The 12,386-nt window shown below is 40.5% G+C and overlaps 1 protein-coding gene across 1 annotated transcript in view; it reads left to right on the top strand.

The window, feature by feature from the left end:
• The first annotated feature begins 2,861 nt into the window (after positions 1-2,861).
• Positions 2,862-12,386, top strand: part of LOC133119902 (cytochrome P450 2K1-like) — a 34,035-nt gene continuing 24,510 nt past the window's right edge. The window contains exons 1-4 of the mRNA XM_061230114.1: positions 2,862-3,210; positions 9,952-10,114; positions 10,572-10,721; positions 11,456-11,616. Of these exons, the coding sequence (XP_061086098.1) occupies positions 3,019-3,210; positions 9,952-10,114; positions 10,572-10,721; positions 11,456-11,616 (666 nt within the window). The 5' untranslated portion in view covers positions 2,862-3,018. The remainder of the gene's footprint in view (positions 3,211-9,951; positions 10,115-10,571; positions 10,722-11,455; positions 11,617-12,386) is intronic.

Genomic DNA, 12,386 nt, shown 5'->3' with positions numbered 1-12,386 from the left:
TGAAGTCTGACACGCCGGAGAGACCATACCAACATGTGATAGAATTAAATGACCTGTTTCAACAATGAAATATTTTCCTGTGAATGAAGCACATGCCAAAAATCGAGAGAAGTGGCATGTTAGCGGATAATCAATTAAAAAGAGAAGGGAAATGTTGTTGAAATTATATATTCATGTGATTATTTCATTATTAATTGCTTATCATATTATTAATTGCTTATCCTTTACTAATTGCTTATACTATTATTGGTTGCTTATGCTGGAGTGATCCAGAGCAGTGGAGGCTGGTGACTTCCAGAATTGAGGAGGCCATTTTTTTCCGCTTGCTCACTTCACTCGAGATGGAATGTTCCCTGTTCTCTTATCTGTCTTTGTGCTGGCCAAAGGCATACTATTTGGAGTGTAAGCTACAGTCAGAAAGTTCTGGCTGATGAAATTCATTGTGCAGAGCTTAGCCTTGTGCCTTCCTGAAGAAATGACATTGCTGTAAGTCTATGAGCCTGCCTGATAATTAAGCTGAGAAATGACATTTGGATGTAATATAAATGCCAAGTGAACATGTGTAAAAGGCAGGAATTTTAATTATGTAGTTAAAAACAATTTTGTTTAGTTTACATTTTTCATTCTTCTACAGCTTCAACATGTAATCACCAATTTAATCAAGTTTAGCATATAAAAAAGATAAGATAACACTGTCTTTATCATATGTAGTTTTATTCAATATATTTAATATAAAATATGTAAAAATATGGTTCCAGTTGGCTTTATCTAACGTTAACGTTATCCACTAGAGGGCAGCACTCTATTCGTATTTAGAGTGAATTTCCTCACAGAGCAACAATTCGGTAATTTGATATGGAAGATTATTAAATTAACTTGTAATAAAACGAAATGGACTACATTAAAAATAAAACTGTTCAATAAATCCCAAATGGTGTCTAACATGACCTATTGAATGTCATTCTCACTCCCTAGTATCTGGAATCTGCATATCTCCAGCCCAAGATCTCAAATTGCGCTAGAATCTCGCCGACTTCCGAGGTAGTTTTAAGCAAAAGTGTTTGGCCCAAGTTGATAGGACACTCGTAGCCACTATGGCGAGTGTTTGTTTGACTGAAGTGACTAGCGAATTCTCAAAATGGCTTCTGTGTTGAATAGGAAAGGAAAGGATAGTTGATTCCAAATGAACCAGTAGCATGTGATTGGACGAACAAAATGTCAATCTTTCAGCCCTGGACACAATGCATGGTGAGGCCAGGCCTCCGTTGCCCACCCATTTTCAGTGATCTGGCCAATCACATATTGGCATGAAAAAAAATGCATTACATTGACTTCTATGAGAATCTCATTTCCTAGGGGAGGCCTGGCCTGGCCTGGCCTCCCTTAATACAAACTGATAGGGAAATCTGGCCTGTTGCTTTACAATTGCAATATTGGGTTTTAGCCATGGGAAAATTTAGATTTATGAACAAAACTAAAATAATATGAATATAAAAAATAAAAAATATGTTTTTTGTTAAAATAAATAAATAAAATAAATATATTTATTGTTTTTTTTAAATCTCTCTCTTCTCTCAAATTATTGGGGAGGCCAGGCCTCCTCCACCTCTATGGAGGAGCCTCCACTGATCCAGAGCATACACACTTATTAAAGTATCATAACTTGCTTTGTATTAATGGAAACTATTTTCTGTAAACTGTGTGAGTTGAGATGTCTCTTTTCCTTCTCTGCCCTGCGGGGCTTTGAAGGCCACAAGGCACCGCGAAGCATAGAAACAGCATGGTATCTGTTTATTTGAGAAGGAGCTGGTGCCTGTGATTCTCACAGATCATCAACATTCTGCGTGTTGATCTGGGGAGTATCTCTCCCTGGAGACAGGGAACCTAAACAAGATCTGTCATGTGGACAGATACCTTAAGGGAGGAGAAAGTTAAGAACAACTGTTGCAAGGAGAAGAGGGGTGGATTGTCTTTGAATATTAATTATTGGAAATACTAATGAATACTAATGAAGGGGTGTACATTTGTTGGGCTCTGCGCATACATATATCCAGACAAAAGTCCTGGAACCTTTGTCCTTGTTTTTGCATGTAACTTGGACCCTATGCGCATAGTAAAGATTGGATTTTATTTACTGTCTCTGTCTCTGAGTGTTCTTACAGGAATAAATTAAAATTCCCACCACACTTTCAGCGCACTTATCCCTGGTTATGGGTATGAACTTTGCACTTTGTTGTACATTTCAATATGGTATTATGCTGGACATACCAAATTGCTGTCTAACCCAATTGTGTTGTGTTTGAACTCAGGTTTAACAGTTTTGAAAACAGTATGTTAACGTGCAAAAAGTGTATAAGCATACTAAATAGTTTTGAGAATATAATTAGATGCTCACCGATATAAAATGGGGTCATTTATATCTGTGTTTATCACCTTTTGAAATGTTCAAAGTGGAGATGATGACGTCAATTTTAGTTTTATGGAAATATATTGTATTACCTCCTATCAACAAGCATCCAAGGTTATTTTACATTTGCAAATTGGGCTGTAGAAATGTACTGGGTTTTCTTTTTTTGGTGGTTGAGTCTGCCTAATAAATGGATTAATTGAATAAATCTACACACTTTGGTCCACATAGTGTTGTTGTGCTAACTGTGAAGAGTTCTGAAAATGTTGACTTAGAGTTAGCAATGGTAAAAATGCTTGTTAGCAATGGTAAAAAAAAAAAACAGAAAATATCACTGGAACTTAGGACCAAGTAGACAATTTGTGTTTTGTCAGCTTTGGTCCCGCCCACTGGCTTTCCCTGAAATAGGAGAACGATCCTTGTTGTTGAGACAGACTGCTGCAACTCTCTTGTTTCTCCCAATCAAACAGGAAAAAAACTAAGCTCTGCTGCTTCTGCTGCTATTGATATCCTCTCTCTCTCTCTCTCTCTCTCTCTCTCTCTCTCTCTCTCTCTCTCTCTCTCTTCTCTCTCTCTCTCTGTGTTTGGGGCTGATTAGTTCAAAGGGAGCCATGTTGGAGGGGCTTTTACCTCAGATACCCCCAACTTGGACCCTTCTGGGGGTGGTGCTGGCGCTGTTTTTGCTCTACATGCTCTTCTCCACCCCTGGACCTGGAAAAGACCCACCGGGACCTAGACCCCTTCCCCTGTTTGGGAACCTGCTGCACCTGGACCTCAAATGGCTCCACGTGTCTCTCTGTGAGGTAAGGTCATGGGATTACTGCATGGGATTACTACCACTACCACAAGAAACCTCAGGTACATACCACATTCCATGGTATATTCCCAAAGAATATACAATGATACAAATTTTACTTGCCTTACAATGATACGGTGACTCACGCCGAGCGCATCGCCATAGTGTTCACCTGGGTCGCAAGTGACCCAGTTGTCAGTAGTGTTGGTGTTGAAGCTCTTGGCATCGACAGTTTGAGTTTTGGAGGCAGCTGCACTTTGATTCTTGGTTTTGGACTTCTCTGGCTCACCTGCCCATATAGCTTGGTGCGAGGTTATTGGATTGCAAGCAATACTAGCCTCCATGGACAAGAATGTTACAAAATAACTGAAGTTTGGAAAACTTCCATGCTCTAGTTGGTAAAGTGTAGCTCTTCTGTTCCATCTCTGGATTAAACATTCAGGCAGCTTGGCAACAAGTTTTTGATTCTCCATTGGATCATTAAGAACATGCAAATTCTCATTATGGGACATGGCACATTCACAACTGCGCAGGAAGTCTACATCCTGTCTTAGTGCAACACTATCTCTAGTGGCTATACAGGGCCAAGCATATACAGTCAGGTCCATAAATATTAGGACATCGACACAATTCTCATCTTTTTGGCTCTATACACCACCACAATGGATTTGAAATGAAACGAACAAGATGTGCTTTAACTGCAGACTTTCAGCTTTAATTTGAGGGTATTTACATCCAAATCAGGTGAACGGTGTAGGAATTACAACAGTTTGTATATGTGCCTCCCACTTTTTAAGGGACCAAAAGTAATGGGACAAACTAACAATCATAAATCAAACTTTCACTTTTTAATACTTGGTTGCAAATCCTTTGCAGTCAATTACAGCCTGAAGTCTGGAACGCATAGACATCACCAGACGCTGGGTTTCATCCCTGGTGATGCTCTGCCAGGCCTCTACTGCAACTGTCTTCAGTTCCTGCTTGTTCTTGGGACATTTTCCCTTCAGTTTTGTCTTCAGCAAGTGAAATTCATGTTCAATCGGATTCAGGTCAGGTGATTGACTTGGCCATTGTATAACATTCCACTTCTTTGCCTTAAAAAACTCTTTGGTTGCTTTCGCAGTATGCTTCGGGTTATTGTCCATCTGCACTGTGAAGCGCCGTCCAATGAGTTCTGAAGCATTTGGCTGAATACGAGCAGATAATATTGCCCAAAACACTTCAGAATTCATCCTGCTGTCAGCAGTCACTTCATCAATAAATACAAGGGAACCAGTTCCATTGGCAGCCATACATGCCCACGCCATGACACTACCACTACCATGCTTCACAGATGAGGTGGTATGTTTTGGATCATGAGCAGTTCCTTTCCTTCTCCATACTCTTCTCTTCCCATCATTCTGGTACAAGTTGATCTTTGTCTCATCTGTCTATAGGATGTTGTTCCAGAACTGTAAAGGCTTTTTTAGATGTTGTTTGGCAAACTCTAATCTGGTCTTCCTGTTTTTGAGGCTCACCAATGGTTTACATCTTGTGGTGAACCCTCAGTATTCACCTTGGTGAAGTCTTCTCTTGATTGTTGACTTTGACACACATACACCTACGTCCTGGAGAGTGTTCTTGATCTGGCCAACTGTTGTGAAGGGGTTTTTCTCACCAGGGAAAGAATTCTTCTGTCATCCACCACAGTTGTTTTCCGTGGTCTTCCAGGTCTTTTGGTGTTGCTGAGCTCACCGGTGTGTTCTTTCTTTTTAAGAATGTTCCAAACAGTTGATTTGACCACATCTAATGTTTTTGCTATCTCTCTGATGGGTTTGTTTTGATTTTTCAGCCTAATGATGGCTTGCTTCACTGATAGTGACAGCTCTTTGGATCTCATATTGAGAGTTGACAGCAACAGATTCCAAATGCAAATAGCACACTTGAAATGAACTCTAGACCTTTTATCTGCTCCTTGTAAATTAGATAATGAGGGAATAACACACACCTGGCCATGGAACAGCTGAGCAGCCAATTGTCCCATTACTTTTGGTCCCTTAAAAAGTGGGAGGCACATATAGAAACTGTTGTAATTCCTACACCGTTCATCTGATTTGGATGTAAAGACCCTCAAATTAAAGCTGAAAGTCTGCAGTTAAAGCATATCTTGTTTTCATCTTGTTTCATTTCAAATCCATTGTGGTGGTGTATAAAGCCAAAAATATGAGAATTGTGTCGATGTCCCAATATTTATGGACCTGACTGTAATTTATCTCGGAAGGCTTTAGCAATGACAAATGGCTGACCATACCTTTCATCAAGCAGATTACAAGCTGAACTGTATGACTCTTCTGACTCAAGCAGGAAATGACCTTCTAAGGCCTCTTTTGCTGTGCCCCCAACATATTTCTGGAGGAAGAAAATCTTCTCTGTATCTGGAATATTCTTCCTCTCAATTAAAATTTGAATGGATAACTTCCAATGATTGAACTTAAGTGGGTCACCACAAAAAATGGTCAGTTCTGGAACAGGTAGCCTATTTGCTGATATAGCCTCAGCCAAAACCTTGACAAGATCTTGAGTATTATCTGAGAAGCCACCCCTTAATGGCACATCTCTTGGTTGTAAGTCACACACAGGATCGGCTTGTTTAGCTGCCTGCACAATCATGGGGGCATCCGGCTTCTGAAATGCGAGATCTTGGTCCATGTCAATATTGGTTTCTTCATATACTTGTAGCTTTGCCTTGGCAGCGTTCAATTTCTTCAGTCTTTCCAAACGATCTAGCTCTCTCTTTACGTTTTCGACAGACTGTCTTCTGGCGGCATTCTCTTCTTGTAGCTCTCTCAACAGGGCAGCCTCTTGGTTTTGTCTTTTAATTTTTCATTCTTCTCTCTCTTCCTGGAGACGCCGGGATAATGCTGCTGCTTCCTGGTCTGCAACTATCTGCTCATCTTCAGATTCAAGTGCTTCTAATTCCTCTTGCCTGTGCTCTTGTCCACTCATGATCTTAAGTACAGCTCTTGTACAGGCATACTCTGCAGCAGCTTCTTGTCTTTTTGCAAATACAGAGCCGGCATCAGGCCAAAGCAACTCTTCATCAGCTCCCTGAATCCGAGACTTAGCATTCTTTATCATAACCTTAGTAATTGAGGCTCTTTTATCCAATTTGCAGCGCATGTCATGAATTGGAATGTCAACTTTTCTATAGGCATCATAAATATCATTAAGTTCAGCCAGTTCCTTTTCAATGTGGATTACATGTTCTTGAAGAATGTCACTTGGATGTTTTTGCTCCACAGACGTTTTAGCCACTTTAGTCAGAACCTTCCAACATTCATTGACACTGTTAAAACGGAGCAGCAGTGACTTTAACTTGTCCATGTGTAGGTCTTTGCCCTTCTCTGTTAATTTACATGATCTGACGCTTCTCCGAGGCTCATTTTGAAGATGTTCCAATGCACTTGAATTGTTCCTCTGCTGTTGCTCGACAACATCAGGCTCATTGGCCTTTTGTAGCTCTGCTGATTTTTCTGGGTGCTGAGGCTTTACTAATTGCTGAGATGTTTCTAATTGCTGAGACTCTGCTAATGTCAGGTCTTCATCTTTACTAATCTGAGACATTGTGGATTGCATATTAGCTAGACTAGGCTACAAGCAATCAAAGGGCAAATGACTGGAACGGGCTCAGTTTAACTGTTTGACTAAGTCACCGTCTTTCAAACAATTAGTATGCCTAACTAAATTTGAAAAGGCCCATGAAGCAATGTGATAACGGCTTCAGCTACACACTAGGCCTATTTGAAAATAGTCGGCATATCAACAAGACAAACGCACATCAAACTTAAAATTCAACAACCTGGTGAAATGTGCTGACTTATTTTCAATTCAGTTGCAAGTCCCCAATATCAGTTTTAAATGTCCTTAAATATGACCAGTAGGCTAATCAAGATAAACCCACATTATCAGTGTTCATTGACCGATCAAAGCCTTATTTCAAAGACAGTCTGAAGGAAATCATTAACGCTAAATGTTGCTTATCTGTTTCATGCCGTTCGTCCACGCCTCTTCAATCACTGAGAAGCACGTCCAACTTTATCCTTCATAGATCCGATCACAAAGTCACCCTCGACAACGAGTCCAAATCGCTTGCTTCTTCGGCGAAACCGTGGCTTTAATCGAAGAAACATTTACATTTACATTTTACATTTTAGTCATTTGGCAGACGCTTTTAATCCAAAGCGACTTACAAGTGCATAGGTTCTACCACAGGTCAAAGCATCACATCCATGGGAGGGGAAAGAGTGAGGGTAAGGTCAAAAGAAGAGAGGAGGGAGAGAAAGGTAGACTGGGTGGACTTGAGTTGAGGTTGAAACTTGCTTCAATCCCGGGAACAACTTCCACTTGCCGAAGCTGACGAGTCTTCACATTGCGGACGGGTAACCCATGGGCCGATGTTGACTTCAGCTCCAAGTTCGACTATCACTCCCCTCCAGGAAACACGCAAGGCCAAAGTTCTTATATTACTGATGGATTTATTTTCTTTCTTTAATCCACCGTCAAACTGTTTAAAAACAGTAGGATAACAAAATAAATAGACAATCCCATCACACAATCAAAAGAGCAAATAAATCAAAGAAATAAAGCATCATAAATACACAAACATACCTCGCTGGCTGCATACCAACTGAGAGGGAAATGAGTCCAGGATGAATAAGGACCTTTTAGGAGTAATGATCACAAATATAAAACTTCGGACTCAGCGGTGTACCGGCATAACCGCGAGTCGGCATCTCAAGTTTCTCCCTCAGGTGAAGTGTGCAACAATAAATGTGTCCATGTAATAAAGCAAGAGAAAATAAACAAAACCGAAAAAACATGGAATTTAAACAACAGCTAAATTGGGGGTCTAGCCAACACAATACATGCATTATATTTTACATAGATAGTTGTAGGCCCAGGTCAGCGTGCAGAGGGCTCTTTAAGACTAATTTGACAAGAACCGACGTAGATCGTCCATGGGTTCTCTTCACATCGAATCACCAGAACCATGCACTACCAATCCCATTTTACTGGCAGAACATGGCTGCCTTTCCAAACTTGGGGACTCCACTAAAGTATCAAGCCACTGATCAGTTGGTTTTTGGTCAAAATTGTCCCCCTGAGTATTCAGTCATAATTTAGGCTGAGAAAGGTATAAGATGGATTAGAGTCATGGAGATCACGCAAGTTTAAAATAAGAAGAATTTTATTAACAGACAGGTATTATCTTAGAATTTATCAGTGAATTACAGAATACAGAAATTAAGAAAATAAATGCAGAGTAAATCATCTTACCCAGCCTGCTTCGGCTACACACAGACTGAATATGCACGGTGTGGGAAGTCGATTACAATCGTCCCTGTACATAGAAGCTATATGCACGGTGTGCATGCTTGGTTTGTTCTCATCAGAAATCAGGCCTATGATCCTGATCATAAAAATGGATCCACAATAAACCATCTGGTGTTTATAACCATTTGGAATTGAGAGCCAGGCCTCCCCAGGCAGTGAGATTTGATCGGGGGTCTGAGGAACATGGCATTCACTGGAACAGATTTCCACACAGTTTTCCCTAGGTTCCCGGAAGGTTATGATGTCCTTGGTATACTGTTGCGGAAATTAGACCATTGCACCAGTCGCACTGAAACAAAGAATAATACCAATAATACCAAACATGAATATTATCTAAACTGGCTTTGCCATGACTGATTCATGAATCATTTCAGTGACTGAGGAAGGAGGCAGAGAGTAATTACGGGGAGGGTAATAATGAGAATAATGCCTGGGGCCCTGCAGGAAAGCTTCCCGTGCTGACTTTATGACCCCACTACCAGAGGAATACAACCTCACCCACTCATTATTCATGTGTGAATGTTTAATCATTTCCACCTTACAATATTCAGGAGAAACAACCCATCCTCTCTTTCTGTACTCCTTATCGTTCAGATTTATTTCACCTGTTCCCCTCTTGCACACCAGTTTGTCATTCCACTTCATTTATCTGTGTATTTTCGCCCGTCTCTATCAGTCCGTTTGTAATATGCTTCCGCCATTCTTGCCACCATTTTTCTGTTTGCCTTACCTGTGTTCTGATCCATTTTGTGTACCCTGACCACTGTCTTTTGGATTGCCCTTCTGCTTACCTTACTGCTTATCTGCTACTGGACCCTGATTATACTTTATTTTTGGGTTTGTGTATTGTACCTCTGCATGTTCTGATTCTGGATCATCCCTCCCGTGTCCGGTAGCCCCAAGTATGAACCTTTGCCTGATTTATTGACCACAAACTTCCATACCTTTGCTATTCCTATCTACTAGTGTTTGACTATTGCCTGTCTGACCTGCTTCCAAGTGAATAATGCCTCTCATATGAACAGGGTCTTTGATCGTTCCGCGGTTGGTCCATCCACTCCTGATCAGTTGGCTCCGTCTGTGGCAGCCGATCCATATTTGTCAGTAGTATTAATAGAAATGCCATTGACCCCCCCCTCTTCATTCTGCTCTTGTAATCAACAAAAAGCTTTAACGCTAATTAATACTCAACTTCATTCTAGGCAGGTATGGAAAAATGACACACACCTCACAGCCAATCAGTGATGAGTATTCAACCATGCCATTGTATAAACAAGTTTAATCCATACCTACGATCCAATCAGAATTGAGTATTCACCCAGACCATGGTATTAACACAGACAAAATCCTATTAATTTATTTTCTGTCTCTACAGCTGTCTAAGAAATATGGATCTGTGTTCACTGTACACTTGGGCCCAAAGAAGGTGGTCGTCCTGGCAGGCTACAGGGCAGTCAAACAGGCACTCTTGAACTATGCTGAAGAGTTTGGGGACCGGGAAATTACATCCCTATTTAGAGATACTTTGAAAGAGCACGGTATGCAATCCAGTCCAATCCTGGGCATCTGTAGGTTTGACCAACTACATGCATTTGTCCATTTGTCCAACTGGACATAGCCACAGTCATTGAGTGTTGAAACATACTTTTTTCTCCCACAGTGATCAAAGGGCCAATAGTCTCTGTTGTGATGCTTCTGGCCCCAGTTGAATAGCCCTGAAATGCCCACTAGCAGTCCACTGTTAGCACTGCAGTACTGCACTATTGGACAATTGAAGCAAAGCATTCCATAGGATCATCATCTGTTCATATAAGTAGAGAGGGAATGGTCTGACAGCTGATGCCGATAACGCTGATTTTTAAACAGTGGGTTCCAGAATTAATAACATCCCTGACTGGCATTACACAAAAAATATGGTTCTGCTACAATAAAATGTATGTTCTGCAATGGCCATTTATTATGCCCATATGCCCATGGTGTTCTTTCCTCTCCCAGGTGTTCTGTTCGCCAATGGAAACTCCTGGAAGGAGATGAGACGCTTCTCCCTCTCCACCCTGCGAGACTTTGGAATGGGCAAGAGGGGGAGCGAGGAGAGGATCATTGAGGAATCACGCCACCTCATCAAGCTGTTTGAGAATTTCAAGGGTGAGAGAGAAATAGGCCTGGATTCAATCAAAATATTTTGTAATCTCCCATTTAATTTCTCCATAATTTGCAATGAGCAATCATGGTTATCAGCGCTACTTTCTATAACCTACGTTACTTGACTTGATTGATTGAGCGCAGACAAGTATGTCGGCTATTCTCCAAAGCATGCGATTTTAGTCGCTTCACCAAAATAACATGCATACACAGACGGTAAAATGCTAAATGGTTATGAATTAATTATTTGTGACTATATAAGCTGATTCCTGGCCAGAGAACATCACACATTTCTTACAATAATGGTTCCTGAACTTGGTCCTGTGGACCTACTGTGTGCTGGATTTCATCCAACCAGTATTGCAACCTCTGAATTTTAGCAAGCCACAAACTGTTCTTAATTTCACAATTTATATGTTCACGTCATTATAATCTACCAGTTAACCCATATTATGTCAGAAATAGCTTGAACTATGAAAGTTAATGTTCCATATTTGCATCCCTGTACATTTAACCAGAAACAAAGCAAATGATATCAAGCCAAATCTAAATGGATTTGTCCACTGGTTTTAACAAGAAACAGCACACAGAGGATCTCACAACTGAGTTTAGGATCCACTGTAATCACTCCATGGAGTTATTTTTAAATGTGTTGCAGGCAGCAAGGCCATTGTGGAATTTGGAGGAGTGTTTTTTATCCTTTAAACAGGAAAAACTTTTCCTTTCTTGATCTGAAGGCGAGCCTTTCAACACCATTAAGCCAGTGAATTACGCTGTCTCCAACATCATCTGTGCCATCATGTACGGCAGCCGCTTTGACTACGCTGACCCCACCTTCCAAATAATGGTCAACAGGGCCAATGAAAATCTACGGATTCTTGGTTCAGCTGAAATACAGGTACTGGTGCTTTTATGTAATTATCCTTCCAAATAAATAGAAACTTGAAGCTTTGTAATTATTCCAGCGCAAGGCAATAATACAACATTGGGGCACCCAAGTGGCATAGCTTGTAAAGACTGGAGCCATTTGGCCCCATTGGTAAAACATTACTATTCTGGAATAATCCTGTAATTCTACATTGTAGATTATTCAACCTTTGTGCAGTCTTAAGGGTCAAAAATGACCTGCCACTATGTTTAACGGCAGAGAAAACCCCCTAAATTTGATGACGAAGTTTGTGAACACTGACGGGTTGTTTCTTCATGCAAAATAGATTCGGGATTTAAATTCAAGTAAAGTCATTCAAAGTCATTTTTGAACCTTAGAACAAGGGGAGTATACAGAATGACCATCAGGATTAACCTTTTAAATGGTTAATCGGTTAATAGTTACAAATATAAATATTGGATTACTTTATAAATTTGCGGCATGGATGGTGCGGTGGGTAGCACTGCCGCCTCAGAGCAAGGAGATCCTGGATTCGAATCCCCGGGTTAGGATAATGAATGAATGAATGGACTTTCTAAATTGTCAGAGATTTTTCTGGTGTATTTGTCCCAGGTCTGTCCTCATAGTTCATTATTATATATTATTTTCCTTTATTTAAACTCAGAGACATATTGAGAGCAGGTGCCCTCTTTTGCAATTGTGTGGAATGTACACATGAATACAACAACAACAACTTGAAAGGGAAATAAGCAAAATAACTATAGTAAGAATCAAGATTC

This window comes from Conger conger, chromosome 2, assembly GCF_963514075.1.
Source record: "Conger conger chromosome 2, fConCon1.1, whole genome shotgun sequence".
Taxonomy (NCBI): Eukaryota; Metazoa; Chordata; class Actinopteri; order Anguilliformes; family Congridae; genus Conger; species Conger conger.
The sequence above is the reverse complement of the archived record's forward strand: the minus strand, read 5'-3'. Positions and strand labels throughout refer to the sequence as shown.